The sequence below is a fragment of the Phascolarctos cinereus genome, unplaced genomic scaffold (assembly GCF_003287225.1).
Source record: "Phascolarctos cinereus isolate Bilbo 61053 unplaced genomic scaffold, phaCin_HiC Scaffold_4;HRSCAF=312, whole genome shotgun sequence".
NCBI classification, from domain to species: domain Eukaryota; kingdom Metazoa; phylum Chordata; class Mammalia; order Diprotodontia; family Phascolarctidae; genus Phascolarctos; species Phascolarctos cinereus.
Window position 1 is genome coordinate 157,096,813 of NW_027555847.1, and position 18,334 is coordinate 157,115,146.

Sequence of the window (18,334 nt, forward strand, 5' to 3'; positions counted from 1 at the left end):
CAGCTAGTACATGTCTGAGGCTGGATTTGAACTCAGGTCCTCTTGGGCCCAGAACTCTATTCTGTGGTCTTCCCCCACCCCTCAAGTTGATGCCCTTCACAACACTTGCTCTGGTCATAGTTTATGGCACTTGTTCCAAGTACAAACCTTTCTAGTCATAGGAAATTAGTTACATGATAAGAGTTAGGGGGTCCCAGCTCACAGAACCGTTCAAGGCTCCATTGCCCCATTGATTGGTGTCATTTCAGGTCAGGTGGCAGAAGGACGACATGGACAATAATCTGAACTTCTTTTCGGTGTCATCTGATGGGAGGATTGTATCCTGGACTCTGGTGAAGGTAATTATCCCCAGCCCCACCTCGTGTCTCCAGCTTCTTTCCTTTGTTTATCTCCAACGCTAAAGGAGGGAGAGACCGCAGCATGGCATAGTGGATAGGGCACTGGACTGGGGACCAGGAGGTTCTGGGTTCAAATCCCACTTCAGGTGCTTACCAGCTGGGTGATCTTGAACATAACCTTTCTGTGCCTCAGTTTCCTCTTCCATCAAATAAGGGAGCTGGACTTGCCATCCTTAAGGACCCTTTCAGCTCTCAGTCTGTGATCCTATGAACTGAGCTGGGCCTGGATGGGATTCACTTTCCCCTTGGGACACCTTGGAAGAAAACAAAAAGAAAGAAACACTTCTGTGCCCTCCCTAGTGTTTAGGCATCAATTCTGATTTTCTTAGTTCAATCCCTTGGAGTCGGGCCCTCCCAAGCACTGGGAGCCAATGGGTTAATGATTCAGCTGCTCTGATCCCTACTAATGTGTGATCTTTCTCTCCCAGAAATAGTTCAATGCAATAAAATTCAACAACTACCATTTAAGCCCCTACTAAGTACAGAGGAGATCTATTTGGATCTGGCCCACACCGTCAGCTTCACAACCTAGTGAAAAGATAGGATGTATACACACACACACACACACAACCAAACCATACAAATTAGAACATAATGAGTACCTTTTAATAGCACAAACTGTTATTCAAGGTCTGATGAAGGAAAGGTTGTTTTAAACCATGGGTGTGAGAAACAGACAGAGAAAGAAAGAGACAGAGACACAGAGAGACAGAGTGTCAGTGGAGGAGGGAGCATTTGAACTGAGTTTTGAAGAGTTACAACAAGGGAAATCCAGGACCCTTCCTGGTATAGGGGATGAAACAGCAAAGACAGGTAAGCATAAGAGGGCTGACCCTTAGCTGAATAGTCTGGGTGTCCCCAAGAGTCAACTCAGTTCAGGGCAACCAGCGTTCTCTGAGCCCTGCCGTGGTCCTGCCCCTGTGCTGAGGTGAGGCTAGTGCAGAAACAGAAGGGACAGATACAGCTGGAGTGGGAGAAGGGGAGTGTCATGGTCTGGCTGGGGCAATAAGACTCACGCAGAATAATTCAAGAACAGATAGTGTCAGAGCTAAGGAGAAGAAAGCAGATCAGCATAAGGAGGACTTCCTAACCATTAGAGCTGTCCAAAAATACCATGACCTGACTCATTAGGCAGCAAGTTCCCTATCACGGAGCCTGCCTAGATGACCACTTTTTCCAGTATGTAGTAAAACAAATCCTTGCTAAGGCACAGGTCTAATAGATGGCCTCTGAGGTGTGATTCCATGATGGAATCAAGAGCCCAAATGGATGCTCAGAGCGCAGATAGTGTGTGTTCAGGAAGCAAAGAAGTCTCTGGGGCTTAAAGTAGTCAGGAAAGGCCTGCTAGTGATGGAGATTAAGCAAGACCCTGAAGGATGTGTGGGGTTTGATTAGAAATACCTAGTCTTGGAACAACATCCTGAGATGAGAGGTGTTGCCTCTGTACCCTCACTCTAGCCAGGGGTTTCTAGGAGGTGGGGCTGTAGGGACCTAGTGCCCGGTCTTCAGCCCTGTTTCAAACCCTGAGCCCGATCCTATCTCATGGCTTCCCCATCAACTAGGCCCCATGAGCACCCCTCCAGGGTCTATGCCCCTGTCATCCAGGTCTTGTATTCCCATCCATGATCTGTGACAGAAGGTAGACTCCTGGAAGCAGGGAGTTGGGAGGTGGGGTGGAAGGGAGGAGTGTCACCATCTAGTTGGGGAGATAAGACTCACACAGAACAATACAAAACTAAGACAGAATCAGAGCTAAGGAGAAGGAGGTAGATTTCTGCTCAATCTAAAGTTAGAGTTCAAGGAAGCCTTTGAAATTATCTAGACCAAAGGTTGTTAATCTTTTTGTGTCCTGGACTCCTCTGGAAGTCTGATGAAGGCTGTGGACCCCTCCATGCTCAGAAGAATGGTTTTAAATCATTGAAGGAAATGCTAAATTTCAGTTAAGTTTAGTAAAAATCAGATGGAATTTTTTTTCCCCATTCAAGTTTTCAGACCCTCTGAAATCTTTCCCCAGGTTAAGAATCTCAAATCCAAACCAATCTTCTTATTTCATAAGTGAACTAAGACCCAAAGAGCTTACTTGCCCAAGGTCACATTTTAAGTAGGTGACAGACTCTTCCCTTGCTGGGAATTAAAGTCAGTTACTTTTAATGCCTTTTTAAGATGTTGCTGAAGAGTACTGTAAACCAGAGACACTGGATTCAAGATTCTCTGGGGTGAGGAAGATCTGGGTTTGAATCTCACCTCTGATATTAGCTGTGTGACTTTGGAGAAATTATGTAACCTCTCCAAGTCTCAGTTTCTGTCCCTGGAAAAGGGAGGCCTTTAGTCCCTGCCCCACAGGGTAATAAGATGTAACTATGCCTTAAATGGCATTATGTAAAGTGTTTGGGAAACCTTAAAATGAAAAATAACAGTCAGACGTGATTTTTACTCAGGCTGTGAGCTCAGGGTGTGTTAGTCATCTCTGAATAATAGATAAATAAGTGAAACTCCATCAAAGGATAAAGCAGGCTTTTGCAACCAGCTGGTAAGCATGTACCAGACCAGTGGAACAGGATAGGGAAAAACAGGTTGGGGCCAGCATCATGGAGACTTTCAGGAGGGGTAGAGGGGCCTGCAAGAGAAGTGGCCTGAAACCTGGGGTCCCCAGGGGAACTTCCTCCCTGAAATGGGGTGATACTGAAGAACAGAGGTGCAGCCTAATCTAGAACTAGACCATAAGAGATGGCCTGGGGGCATCCCCATAGATGAGACCAGGACACAACTTCTTGGAGGGCTCACGATGCTGCCAGGGAGTTGGTACAGCTCACCTTAGATGAGGGCAGAAGCTGAAAGTCCACGGATCATCCAGATCAGTTCAGAACATTACTCTGACCTGTGCCTCTGTCTGCTTTGGTCCTCAAATTAACATTAATTTCCAGTAAAATTTCCGGGCTAAACCTGCTGACCACAAGGGATTTGAGAAATGGTTTCACACTTCAGTCAAGTAGAGTCCTTGATTCACTGCTAGTGGCCCGTTGCTGTAGGAGAAGCCCAGGAATGGCTCTGGGGTTTTAGAAAGGGGAGAGTCAGAAAGAAAGGAATAGAAGAATAGAGGGGAACAAGGGGGCTCTTCTTTGCCCTGGCTACCTAGTGTTCTAGACTCTACCATGTATATTCTAGACCCCAAGCTTCCACCATTCAAGCCTTGATCCCACATAAAAATCCAGTTTGCTCTTGAGGCTCCTTTCTTTTTCTTTTCTTTTCTTTTTTTTTAGGCAATTGGGGTTAAGTGACTTGCCCAGGGTCACACAGCTAGTAAGTGTCGAGTGTTTGGTCTGAGGCCAGATTTGAACTCAGGTCCTCCTGACATCAGGGCCAGTGCTCTATCCACTGCACCACCTAGCTGCCCTTGAGGCTCCTTTCTTAAAGCCAATGGTTCTCAAAATATGTTCTAGGGTCCTCAGGATTCTGGGGATCCCCAAGAACCTTTCACAGGGAGGTCTCCAAGGTTAAAGTTATTTTCATAATAATGCTAAGACATTTTAAATTTCTAATATAATAAATATCGGTAGATATAATCAACATAAACAAAAGCTTGGCAGGGGGAGGGGAAGGTCTTCAATAATTTTTTAAAGTGTAAAGGAGTCCGAGGAATAAAGCATTTGAGAAGGGGCACCTAGGTAGTGTAGTGGATAGAGCACCAGCCCTGGAGTCAGGAGGAACCTGAGTTCAAATCTGACCTCAGACATTTGGCACTTACTAGCTGTGTGACCCTGGACAAGTCACTTAACTCCAATTGCCTTGCCAAAAAATAAAAAATAAAAAGTTTGAGAATCACTACTCTAAGATTTAAGTTCGTTAGAATAGCCGAGCTTTCCCTCCTTCTTTAGCAGCAAGGATCCCCAGGTCCACCTTCTCTGATCCTTCTCCCTACCACCATCACAACATGTGGGAACACTACCCAGTGGAGCCCAGGATGGGTAATGACACCACCATCTTTTCTGCCCACAGAATGAGCTGATGCACACCGACATCATCAAGCTAAATGTAGAGGGCACCACAACTGAAGGTCCTGAGGAACTCAACGTGTACACAATCGGTAGGAGCCGGGCCCAGCCACAGGCCTGTCAAACCTGCCTCAGACAGGCCTTGGCAGCTTCAGCGCCCCACCCCCTCCTTATCCTTGTCCTGACAGCCTGAGGCCATGAGGCAGCCGAGAAATCCCAAATGAGCCCCTCTCTCCCAGAACTTTCATTATCTCCCAGTGGCAATTCCTTCCTCCCGCATTCATTCCCAAGCAAACTCAGTCCTTAGGCACCTGGTCTCCTGACTAGGCACCTGGTCTCCTGATGCAGAGGGAAGTTGGCAGACATTAGTTGTTTGTCTCCCCAGGGAGGTGGGGGTAGGGGACGGAATAACTCTAGGGTTAGGAAACAATAAGAACTGGAAGAGCCATGGATCTTGGCCAAGGTAAGTCAAGTCAACTAGGACTTATTAAGTGCCTACCTACTGTGTGCTAGGCAATGTGCTAAGTGCCAGGGGAAGCAGGCAGGACAGCAAACCATAGTTTCCTTTAACTGAAAAAAGTGGGTAAAAATGGACTTTTTTATGCAGTTTTGAACCTGGTTAAAAAAACAGACTTCTTAGGAAAAACCAGGGCAACCTCTACTCACACCAGGCAAAAATGTCATGGAGCAAGACAGCCAAGCTGAATGAAGCCGGTGAAGATGGTCTGACTCCAAGCCAGGCCAAGATGGACCCTGTTCCTGTGCCTGTGCTTGATTAATTGAATTTGTCCCTCCACAGAAATATGCACTCCGGACTAGAGTAGGGACTACTGACAGAAGACTGCTGGCCTAGGAGGAGCATGTGGCTGCCAGGACGGCTCACTGTGGGGAGGAGGTCCCGGGACTGCAAACTCCTGGAGGACAGCTTCCCTTTCATTGTTGTCTGTTGTATGCTCGATGCCCTGAACAGATTAAAGCAGTGAATGGTCATTAAATGATTAAACGAACCATGGATTGGTCTAATAGTGGGACCAGTCAGACCCCCAGAAAGCCAGGACCTGGAGACTCCTCAGAAATTGCCCCTTAATCAGGAAAGGGCCCAGAAGCAAGCCATAAGCAGAGGTGTGGGTAGATGGGCAGTTGTCATCAAGCCAAGTACAATCAACGGGTATAGATCCTCACCAGAGAGAATGTGAGTCACAGAGGTTCAGTTACGGATAGAAGAGGCCAGGCCAGGCTTTCAGAAAGCCCTTTCCAACCTGGTCCCAGCTCACCCTTTCCAGACTCATTACGTATTACTTTTTGAACCACCATCTCATCAAACTGACTTTCTTGCTGTTCTTCACATGAAACATTGCATCTTTCATTTCTAGGCCTTTGCACTGGCTCTCCTTCGTGCCTTTCATGTTCTCCCTCCTCACCTCTGCCTCGTAGAATCCCTCACTTTCTTCAAGACTCAACTTAGGCACTACCTTGTATGTGAAGCTTCCCTGATCCCCTCCCCCCAGCTTCTAGGGCCCTCCCCACCAAGGTACCTTGTATTTAGTTTGTATTTGTTCTGTATATAAGTCTGTGTTGTCTCTCCCAATTCAATGTAAGCTCCAGAAGGACAAGGACTATTTCCTTTACAGGGTCTGGTATATAATAGGTATATAATAAGTGCCTATTGGTTGGTTGATAGCCAATAGAACTGGTATTGATTGCCAAAGGAACCTCTGTCCAGTCCTTGAGAGGATCAGGGAAACATGAGCCTCTAGCTTGAGGGGAATGGGTGTCTTTGTTAGGGAACCAAGGCAGGGACTGGGGGGAAGAGACTGGAGGGGGCACAAGATACAGACCCAGTTACCGTAACCAGTGGACAAGTGGACAAGACAGGAACTCGGTCATCAAACAGCAAAGCAAAAGCCCAATTACAAAAACCAGGATAAGATATCTACAAGGCAGCGGCCAGGAAGATGTGATTCTTTGCTGTTAAACCAGTGGTATTGGGGTTGTTAAGTTTCCCTTGGCTAGTAATAACAACACCTTATATCTGTATGCCAATTTCTTCTTTCTTTTTAAATTTGTATTTATTTATTATTTTCTTTATTATTTTTTATTCATTTTGAACTTAAATCCAAAAAGACACACATGCAAAAAGAATCTTTACATGTATACTGCACAACATAAAAAGAGCATTCAGTATAAAACCGTTAATTTTCATTTCACACTTTACCTTTTTTTAAAAAAAAACATCAGCATATCAAGCACTTTTGTGGTCATTTTTGTTTCCATTTGGTCCTCACACTAATCTTGGAAAGTAAGGAAGGAAGATATTATCCCTAGTACAAAGGAGGCAATGTGAGACAGAGAGGGCAAGAAGATTCCCAAAGGTCACACAGCAAGTCAGTGGCAGAGCTGGGATTAGGATCTGGAGCTCCTGAATTTCAGTCCCAGAACCCAGCTCATGTAACAGCACCACTCTTATATGAAAGGTTCGGTGAACACTTGATTCCAGACCCAGAAGCTGTCAGGAGGAGTGAGATGGAAGGACAAAGAGCAATGCAGGAGCAGCCTGAATGGCTATGACAGGAGACTGAGTTAGGTTCCTTGCAGCCAGGTTGAAGAGGCTGGATATAAAATATATTAATGTATCCTGTATCATCAGTCCAAGAACCAGTAGGTGGGAAGGATGCCTAGAATGACAGGCAAGAGGTTAAACCAGTAAATACATAGGGATTTGTCTGGAATGTTCAAGCCAAGGCCAGGCCCTGCACTAACCTGAGCAGAGCTATGGGGCATTGGCATAGAGGGGGTGGTCCTGGTGAGGTAGGCAGGGTGAATTCTGAGACCAGGGAGGGGTTGGAGGAAGAAGAGTGCAGATGGAAAAAAGTGGAGCCAGACTGGGCTCTAGGCCTTTGTATGTCCTAGATCCTTTTGGCAGTCTGGTGAGGCCTAGGGACCCCTTCTCAGAATAATGTGTTTAAATTCATCATATATATATATATATTATATATATATATATATATATATATAATATATATATATATTATATATATATATATATATATAATATATATATATATATATATATATATATATATATATATATATATACACATATATATATATATAATATATATATATATACACATATATATACATATATACATATATATACATATATAACATATATATACATATATATACATATATATACATATATATACATATATATCGTGTGTGTATATGTGTGTGTGTGTATTGTGTGTGTGTATATATATATATATATATATGTCCATGCACACACATATACACACATACACACACACACAAATATATAATAAAATAATATAGGATTACCAAAAAACCAATTATATTGAAATGCACGTATCAAACTATTTTTTAAAAAAACAACAAATTTGTGGACCCTCTCAGGCTAAGGCCCCCTGATGTAAGCAATAGATAGGCAGGTACCAGCTAAACATATTGCCCTAACAGTTCCTGGCTCTAATGAGGCCATTCAAAATGCTTCTAGAGCCAACTGTCATATTGTTATGGGTGGAATCACCCTCCAATTACTTTCTTTTTTAATTATTATTAATTTATTTTAATTTATCAACAATCACTTCCATATGCTTTTGAGTTTAAAATTTTTCTCCTCCTTCCTCCCCACCACCCTCCCCAAGACGGAGCATAATCTGATAAGGGCTATACATATACATTCCTATTAAATATATTTTCACATTACTGATATTGTAAGCAAGAATTAGAACCAATAAGAGGAACCACCAGAAAGAGGAAACAAAACTCAACAGAAGAGGAAAAAAAATGGCAAATAATATGCTTCGATCTGCATTCAAATTCCATAGTTCTTTCTTTGGATATGGATAGCATTCTCTATCACGAGGCCTTTGGAGATGTCTTAGATACTTGTATTGCTGGGAAGGGTTAAATGCATCAATATTAGTCATCGCACAACGTGGTTATTATTGTGCATGACATTCTCTTGGTTCTGCTCACTTCACTCAGCATCAGATCATACAAGTCTTTCCAGGTTTTTCTGAAGTCAGTCTGTTCATCATTTCCCTCCAATTACTTTCAACAAACATTAAGTGTCTACTCTGGGCAAGGCATTGAATTAGGTGCCAAAGATACAAATGTGAAAAATGATATAGTTCCTATCCCCAGGAAGCTTACAATCTAGTGGGGGAAGGGGTGAGACCTATACATGAATAACTATAATACAAGTTAGAAAATGATTAAGTGGGCAAGGCAAGTCAAACTTGGATAGCCTGAGTAATTCAAGGAGGGAGGAATAATTTCCAGCTGTGGGGATTAGGATATTCTTTGAGTGGAAGAGGTGATACTAAATTTGGGCCCTGAAGGAAGAGAAAGTTGTCAGTAGGAGGAGTTTAGAGGAATCCACTCTAGGCAGGAGAAGGCAGGATAAGATCACAGAACAGTGAATAATCCAGTTTGGTCAGAACATAAAATACACAAAGAGAGTCCCTAAGATATGGCTGTAGAAGGGAGCTGGAACCAGATGGCAGAGGACTTTAAATGTCAGGCTTATGAGTCTGTATTTTATTAAGTGGCTAGTGGGGAGCCCCTAAAGGTTTTTTTTTTAAGCATAGCACTGATGTAATGTACATTAGGAAGATGACTTTGGAAGTGGGGTAGAGCAGAGGTACCAAACATGGCAACTGGCCATATTGTACCAGCAACACTCCCCAGTAGAGACTGAACCAGATTAAAATGTAATTGAGGAATATTTAAAAAAATAAATATAATAGAACATAAATAATGTTAATATGTGTTTTTCTAAGTCATTATGGGCCACAGGGATCCTTATGTATGGTTTTAGTGGCCCCCTCTTCTATTTGATACCACTGGTGTAGAGGATGGGGAAGAATTGGGGAGTAGGGGGAGATGAGACCAGAGACCAGTGCACAGCCCATTATAATAATAGTCCAAGGGAGAGCTAATGAGGAGCTGAACTTAGGGTGGCAGCAGTGTAAACAGAAAGGAGCCGATGCATAGTAGAGATGTCTCAGAGGTACACAATACAACTTGGCATTTAATGGAATCAGGAGGATGAGAGAAGGAAGACATTAAAGTTAGCTGAGTTTCCAAGCCCTTGCAACTGGGAGAATTTCAGCAAAGATAGAGAAGTGTAGAGAAAGGCAAGTTTGGGAGACGAGATGATGAGTCTAGTTTTGACCATGTTGAGTTTGGGGTATCAGTGGGACACTCAAGTGGAGATAGTAGGAAGTTTAAAGCACTGGAGCTGGAAATATGAATTTGAAGTGGAGGTGGTAACTGAAGTCATGACAGTAGATAAGATTATCAGGAGAGAGGGTGTAAAAGAGAGAAAGTGACTGAGACTAGTCTTCAGGGATAGGAAGAAGAGGAACCAGCAAACAAGGTAGAGAAGAAATAGTCAGAGATGGAAAGAAAGCTAGAGAGAATAATATTGTAGAAACCAGTAGATGAGAGAATAGAAGAAGGAAAAGGGTCTTCCAAATTTTCAAAGCAGTATTCATTATATATAATTACGTAAAAATTTTTTTAAAAGGAGGCAGCCTCAATGTCCCAAAATAGGGAAATGGTTAAATAAATTGTGTTTGCACTCATGTAATAGAATATATTATAATGCAATTGAGATGAAAAAGTATGAGAAATACAAAGAAATCTAGAAAGATGTTTATGAAATAACGGGAGGCAAAAAAAAAAACAGAAAAGGAGCACACTTATTGTATATTATTATATAAATGTAAAAATATGCTCTGTGAAAGTTCAGGACCTGATAGAAGCATGATAATGTCATGATCTGCCAGTGAGGTACAAATTAGCCCTTGAATGAATCATAAAGGAAACAGTGGGATAGGATGATAAATGATAGGTCATGACTCAGTGACCCAGAGAAGTCAGTTCACTGAGTTGAAGAAGCAGAGGAACTCAGCTCCCAGTGGAATAAACAGAAGAAGCATGATGTTAGAGAAACAGAAGTTGTAGAAAGCCATGCAGATGTGAAAAAGAAGAACTACATGCAGAGGCAGCCACCACAAAAAAAGGGGCCAGGACTGTGGGATGAGACTGCTTGAGCTGATTGAGCATGAGGTGCCAGGAGACAAGATGTGCCACTGAAACCCCTCAAGATTACATGCCCCAAGTCAGTAATCCTGTACCTCCTTTCCAACCTTGAGCTCCTTCATGGGAGTCTGAAACCTTTATTGTGTGAGGCTGTGAAATTGGACTTTGTTTACCTATCTTTGTTTTAAATGTGTACTTTTTATAAATAGTGGTAACCACTAGCAATTGTTAGTAGAATATAGCCATAGGGAATACAGTTGGAAGAAGCAATTGAGAGAGGAACATCCCCAAAGAAAAGATAGAGCTAACATCGAAGTGTTTTGCCAGAAGTACTGTCTCTGGCTGGGGGCTCAGAACTAATAGAAAAATAAAAAGAATTACAAATCCTTTGATACTACTTCCCAGAGTGGAAAAGGGATATTTATGTCAGGTTGTTGTTTGTCTTTCATTTTCAAAGAGAACCAATGACATCATGGAGTAATGATTTGCATGTGAATTGGATTTAAGTGAGGCAAAGTTGTGCAAAGTTGTCAGCCTCACTCTCTCATCCAGAGTCATTTGAAGTCAGTGGCAGGACAAAAGTCAGGATGACTGGTGATGGCCTGGGATGCAGTGAAATATCTTGGCCTCTTTGATGTCTGACCAAACTCTATGTGGTCCACAGTGCCTACTTTCAACCATTTTCATGGCCGGTAGGACAAATTGTTCTCTTATGCCGTTCTGCCAGGGAAAATCTTCACATGCTTGGGGTAGATGTCCACCTAACTCACCAATAGGCTGGAGGTCTGTCAATTACTCTTGATCTGGTTTAGCCTGTCTGCTGAGATGGTTTACCCAGCTGTGGTGGCTGCATGTGCTACAGCTTCTTGGAGCCACAGGTGAGAGTTGAGTGACCGGTTGGATACCAAATGAGTATGTGTAGGGTACTGAGAGTCAGGAGGAACTCAGGATAAAGGAAGAAGTGGAATTTGTTGACAATGGAATAGGTATTCCAGAGGGCACAATGGGAGAGATGAAAAGAAAGAAATAGGCATTGGGAAGATATAAGAATAAGATAGAATAGGTGTTAGGGGAGTGGTATTAGGGGAAAGTAGTTTGTACTCAGAAAACTAGTGGTTTCATATGGCATGAATTAGAAGAACAGGTTAAACTGGATGGGTGCTTTAGCTATGGGGAGAGTATACACTAGGCAAAAGTTAATAGAGCAAACCAGCCCCAAACTTCTATGAAGTTTCAGTCCCAGGTGGGATCCATGGTTTCTGCAACAGGCATGTACTGGTCTCATGCCTTTCTAAATTGCATCCTTTAGGTGGTATTAATAGTTTCATATGGGATAAGGCTAATAACTTGGGGGGGGGGGGGGGATTGCAGAAAAGCACAAAGCTCATCCCAAGCTTTCCTGCATGGTGTAGAATCTCCTTTTATGAGTCAAGGAACATTCACAAGCAGGCTAAGAAAGACCTCAAAGAAGTCCTGGGAATCAAAGTTGAGGATAAAATGGGACAGAAATCTAAAGGTCTGGTTTCTCCCCAGTGTGAATATCAGGGGTTTGAATTTTTCCTGAAGCTCTAACCTTCTCAAGGGCACATGAAATTGAGTGTTCCCAAAAGCAAATGGCTCAATGTCCTGTCTTATCACTTTCGGCAGGGGTTCTGAGAATTCCTGGGTCCCTCTCTTCACAAAAAGACCAGTCTAAGGTCACAAAGCTCCAGAGACAATGCTGGAATTCCAGTCTCCTAGCTTCCAATTCCAGGTTCTTCCCAGGAGCCTAGCCCAATCTGCAATGTCAGTGACTATGGCCTGGCTCTTGGAATGGGATTTGAAATCTCCCTAATAGGATATAAGCTATACAGTCCCAGGCACTTGGGGATGTGTTTCTTTGGAGACTAAAGCCATAAAATCCCCACAAAAGGCAAGGGTTAAGTTTGTAGCAATGCTTGAATCAGGATTGTCTAGCCTTGTGTTTGGATTTTGAAACAACCTCCCTTGGTGCAGAGCTGTGGGCTTAAAGGGCTTCCCAGGATTACTGACTGAGAGGTAAAGTCAGACGGTTCAGATTAAAATTCACTGTGGTTGTTAAGAGGTGCTACTACCTCTTCCCCTGCTTCATACACTGAGGAGCTCCAACCATTAGTTGTCCCTATGCACAGGCTGCTTTCCAGTCCAGGATCTAGAGCTTGCCATACTAACTCTATCTAGATTCACTCCATCCTGTTGTTGTTCATCCTTTGTTTTTGAAGAGGACTGACGACCTATAGTGACTCCTGAGGACCAGGCTTTCAATCTTATCTTTGGGGCTGGACACCAAAGACTTTGCTGAACATAAGACTGTCGAGTGTGCACATTGTCCACCCCTGCACAAACTCGATGGCTCCCCTAGAAGTGGCCAGGAGCTGTCCGCAGCTGAAGCTCAGTCAAAAGACCAAGAGAGGATTAGCCCAGTCAACAGAGTTCAAAAGGAGGACAGCACTGTCATCGCACTGAGCGAATTAGAATTGGATGCAATGCTATGTAAGCTCAAACCTATTAGGACCCCTGGTTTCCAGATCTCTCGCCGAACTTTACAATGCATTTGCTTGCTTTCGACCCCCAGATCCTGACGCCACTTGTTGTGACACATGCTTCCAGATCTTGGGCATTCCTTCCTTCCTGGCTCTGACTCCTGCTTGCTTGTTAGTTGCTCTGATGATGAACCTTCTTGCCTGAACGACCTACCTTTAGCTTCTAGCCTTTCACTGAGATACTACCTGTACCTACAGCTTGGAGAACTGTCTGCCTTGAGCAGGGCTTAATCTGAAATTAAAATTCATCCTAGGGAAACTGAACGCATGTAATGACTGAACTCGCTCCCTGAGTGCCTGGCACTGTGAGGAGAGAAGAAAAGAAGGAAGGAAGGAAAAGAGGGAGGGAGAGAGGGAGGGAGAGAGGGAGGGAGAGAGGGAGGGAGGAAAGAAGGGAAGGAGGAAGGAAGAGGAAGGAAGGAAGGGAGGAAGGAAGGAAGGAAGGAAGGAAGGAAGGAAGGAAGGAAGGAAGGAAGGAAGGAAGGAGAGAGACTGAGAGACAGAGAGAAAGAGAGACACAGAGAGAGAGAGAGAGAGAGAGAGAGGAGAGAGAGAGAGAGAGAGAAGGGAAGGAAGGAAGGAAGGAAGGAAGGAAAGGAAGGAAGGAAGGAAGAAGAAAAAGAAGAAAGAAAGAAGAAAGAAAGAAAGAAAGAAAGAAAAGAAAGAAAGAAAAAAGGAAAAAGAAGAAGAAAGAAGAGAAGGAGAAAGAAAGAAAGAAGAAAGAAAGAAGAAAGAAGAAAGAAAGAAAGAAAGAAAGAAAGAAAGAAAGAAAGAAAGAAAGAAAGAAAGAAAGAAAGAAAGAAAGAAAGAAAGAAAGAAAGAAAGAAAGAAGGAAAGAAAGAAAGATCCAGTCCCTATCCACTGGGAGCTCACAGGTTTTGGAAAGATAGTACTCAAAGGTATAAAACAAAAGAGTATAGGACAGTGTGTGATCAGGGGTGACCACACTCACTATACGTATAAGGAAATTGCCCAGGCAGAGAAGTGTGTGACATTTTCTCAAAGAAATGATTCAGATATCAAAAATGCAATTTAAATGTTATTACATTGACTTAGGTAATGCTATGTTGGAAAAGTGACACATTGTTGATAGGGTAGAGAAAACTCTATTCTTTCTTCCTTTCACCATTATATGAAGTAGCTATCAAGAAATATGATAACTACTGATGTAGAAATATCCTGAAAATTGAGAATGATCAGAAACAGATTTCAGAAAGTAAATCCTTTCTCTTTGTAGTAGTGGTTTGATTGGGAGCATTACATGGACAATGAGAAGACTGAATTCAATACCATGCAAGAACTGGGAAAAGCATTGAGCCATATTGGCTAGCACAATGGACTTGGAGCCAGTGAGCTCTGAGTTCAAATCCTGACCCTTACCAGCTATGTGACTATGGGCAAATCACTTAACCACTCTGAGTCTGTTTTCTTATCTGTAAAATGGAGATAATACTGTAAACCAGGATACTTCATAGGATGATTGTGATGTTTACATGAGGTAATGGACAAAAATAAAGGGCTTTCAAGTGAGAAGAATGAAGACTTAGGGGGAACATGATAGTATCTTCAAATATTTGAAGGGCTCTAATGTCAAAGATGAATTAGGTTTATTTTGCTTGGCTCCAGAGAGCAGAATTGGGAGCTATTGGTGGAAATTGAAGAGGGGCAGATTTTGAATTGTAAGTATAAGGAAAAATTCCTGACAGCTGGAGCTGTCCCAGAGTGGGATGATATACCCTGAGAGTCTCCATCAGTGGATGTCTTCAAGAAAAGCCTGCAGGTCCACTTGACAGGGCTGTAGTATAATGTATTCCTCTTCAGGCCTGGATTGGATTAAATGGCCTTTGAGATCCTTTCCAACACTGAGACCCTTTGATTCTAAAGTTCATAGCTATCATTACCTCCCCTCCTCATCCGTCCCTTATTGGGGTTCTCATATTCTCTGGGTCCCAGGAATCTCTGGTCTTTGGACCTAATGTCACCACTGCCATCAGTCCAATTTAATTCCACATTAAGTGCCTACTGTGCACACATCATGAGAGGCAATATGCCTTAGTATAGAGAGAGAGCTAGTCTCAAAGCCAGGAAGACCTGGCTTAATTTCTGCCTTTGATACATACTGACTATGTGACCCTGGACAAGTCACTTAACTTCTTAGTGCTGTCAGCAATTCTCTAAAACTACAAGTTGTAGACAAATAAGTTGTTGATGTGCAATGTTAGAATTTGCCTCAGTGTGAGTTCTGTATACTGATATAGAGGGCAGCTAGGTGGTACAGTTGGGTAGAGTGCTGGACCTAGAGTCAGGAAGACTCCTCCTCCTGAGTTCAAATCTGGCCTCAGATGCTTATTAGCTGTGTGACCTTGGGCAAGTCACTTAACTCTGTTTGCCTTCATTTCCTCATCTGTCCAATGAGCTGGAGAAGGAAGCAAACCGCTCCAGTATTTTTGCCAGGAAAATTCCAAATGGAGTCACAGAGTCAGACATGACTGAAAATGACTGAATAACAACATAATGTAGTCATAGATCCAGTCCCTATCCCCTATACAGACACCCCTTACTAGATGCTGAGGATACAAAGACAGTCCCAGCCCTCAAGTATTCTTTATTCTATTGGGAGAATATGACTGTTGCCTAAATTAGTGTGGGAGAAAGAACTAGCAGTTGGCAGGATTAGGGAAGGCCTCATAGAGGGGATAGTACCTGAACTAAGTCAGGAAGGAAGATGGGAATTCAGAGAGACTGAGATGAGGAGATGATTTGTTCAACTGCCTGGCTATAAAAGATGGAGCTCATGAAGAGCCATTCATCAGGTCCATGAAGGGGAGTCACATAAAATAAGATTTGGAAAGGTAATTGAGAGCCAGATGGTGGCAATCTTTAAGTGTCAGGCTGAAGAGTTTGTGCTCTACCTAGAGCCAATGAGGAACCACTGAAGATCTTTAAGCAAGGGAGTGACATGGTCAAGCCTGTGCCTCGGGAAGATTTTTCTGGCAGTTGTGAGGAGGATAGACTGGAGAGTGTAGCGACTGGAATCAGAGAGAGCAATTAGAAGAGTTTATTATGGTAGCCCAGGGAAGAGACGATGAGGGTGACAGCCGAGAGAGTGGAGAGAAGGCAACAGATGTGAATAATGCGGTAGAGGAAGAAACCACAAGATTTGCCAAATTGGATTGGATTGGATTGGATAGTGAGTGAAGGAGAGGGAAGAGTCAGGAGTGACTCTAAGGTTATGGTACTGAAAAACTAGAATGGTGGTGCCTTCAGTAGAAATAGGTAAGTTTGGAGTATAAGCTTTAGGAGCAAAGACAGTGAGATCCATTTTTGATATACAGTTGTCCCTTGTACATCGAGGGGCTTAGGGGCACAGCACCCCTGTGATCTGGAATATCCACCTAAAATTTTTTGGCCTTCCATTCATACCAGAGAAGGTCTGAATTTTTTCTTTTTCTTTTATTGGGTGTTTACAGTACTAAGAGATAAAAGTATGTTGATGTTATACAATACTATACATATACTTATGCATTTCTGAGTTTCTGAACTTTTTCTGTGTCGTCTGCTGGCCTTCGCATGTCCTCTATGGCTTCCATGAAACTCCCCTGAAATCCACATTTAATTTCTTATGTTGACCCGTGATATCTCAAAACAGCAGTAGAGAAAGTCGTGATGTGGAAGGGATAACTGTATTGAGTTTGATATGCCAATAGAACATCCAAGAAGAAATGTCCAGCAGGCAACAGATGATTGGGGTGAGGGTATTAGGATTTGATATATAAGTTCGGGAGTCTACATAGAATTAATACTTGAACTCATGGGAGCAAATGAGATCACTACAGAGGGAGAAAAGGGCTTAGGACAGAGTCCCATAGTGGACAGGAGATATATAATGTACAAAAGAAATCAAAGAAGAGTGGGATGGATGGTGAAATGGGAGAGAGCAGTGATCCCAGAAGTGCAGGGCAGAGAGATTGCCTAGGAGGAAGGGGTAGTGAATAGTGTCAAAAGTTGAAGAGAGCTCAAGAAGGGTGAGAATCGAGAAAAGGCCAACCAATTTAAGCTGTTTAAATACCATTTAAATTTAAATGTCATTTCAGTCAAGTATTATGATTGGAAGCCAAATTATAAGGACTAGGAAAGAGAGTGGATGGTAAATTAATTGTGAATGTTCTTTCTAGTAGTTTGTTGGTGAAAGGGAGGAGCCCCACAAGATAGTGATCTGAGGGGATGGCAACTCCATTGAAGGTTTTTTTAAGGATGGGATGGACCTGAGCATATTTACAGGCAGCAGGAAATCTGCCAAAAGACAGGGAGAGATTGAAAATGAATGAGAGACATCTTACTTCCTGCTTAGTTGTTGCTGTTACTGTTTGTCCTTAGTTTTTGAAGAGGACCAAAGACGTCACAGGTGAAGATTTAAGTGAGGCAGAGTTGCACAAAGTTGTCAGCCTCACTGTCTTCCAGAGTCATGGAAGTCTGGTGACAGGACCAAAGTCAAGATAACTGGCAGTGGCCTGGAGTGCAGTGGATGACCTTGGCATCTTCCATGACTGACCAAGCTCTAAGTGCTCCGCAGTGACTCCTTTTGCCATCTCCATGACCACTGGAGCAAATTGTTTTCATCCACCCATTCTGCTGGGGGGACGTCTTCACGTGCTTGGGGTAAACCTCCCCTCACTCACCAATGGGTTTGAGGCCTGTTGGTTATCTTCGGCCTGGTTTAGCCCATCTGCTGAGACGGTTGTTACTGAGGTATGGTCACTGCGCATGCTAAGTTAGAAGAAAAATAGGAGTAACAGAGGCTGAACCCTTCTAAGTGCTTAAAATGTGGTTTACCTTCTGAACTCCCCTTCCCATGTTATCAAGTCCATCCTGTGTCTAGCAGGGGACATACAACAACAGTAAAAATTAGGCAGCCACTAAATTCTTGTCTGAGATTTGGGAAGAGACTTTGACCATTTACTGGAATAAGAGGCTTTTGTGCTTCAGGGCAAGCTGAGGCATGCTGGGGAAGAGTAGACACTGATCCTGTTTAAATGTCTCACAAACTAAAAATACATTCCACAATCACATATACCCCTAGGCAAATATGTTTCCCACAAACAGTAGAGAATATTAGACAGATATCATGATTTATATTTTCCCCCAGACCTTGCATTCACAAGCCCAGGTAGGAACAGCTGCAGATACAGTGCTCATATTGTACTGGGCAATCCTATTACAAGTGAGGCTGCTCCCCACACATATGCTAGAGGGGCTAGGGCTCTCCCCTATGCGTCTTACATATATACTATCTTGCAGTATTTCTTTT

At 43.0% G+C, this 18,334-nt stretch overlaps 1 protein-coding gene across 1 annotated transcript in view; it reads left to right on the forward strand.

Moving 5' to 3' along the window:
• The window catches only part of DNAI1 (dynein axonemal intermediate chain 1), a 252,535-nt gene that overhangs the window by 203,134 nt on the left and 31,067 nt on the right, over positions 1–18,334 (forward strand). The window contains exons 14-15 of the mRNA XM_020966929.2: positions 249–338; positions 4,395–4,482. Of these exons, the coding sequence (XP_020822588.1) occupies positions 249–338; positions 4,395–4,482 (178 nt within the window). The remainder of the gene's footprint in view (positions 1–248; positions 339–4,394; positions 4,483–18,334) is intronic.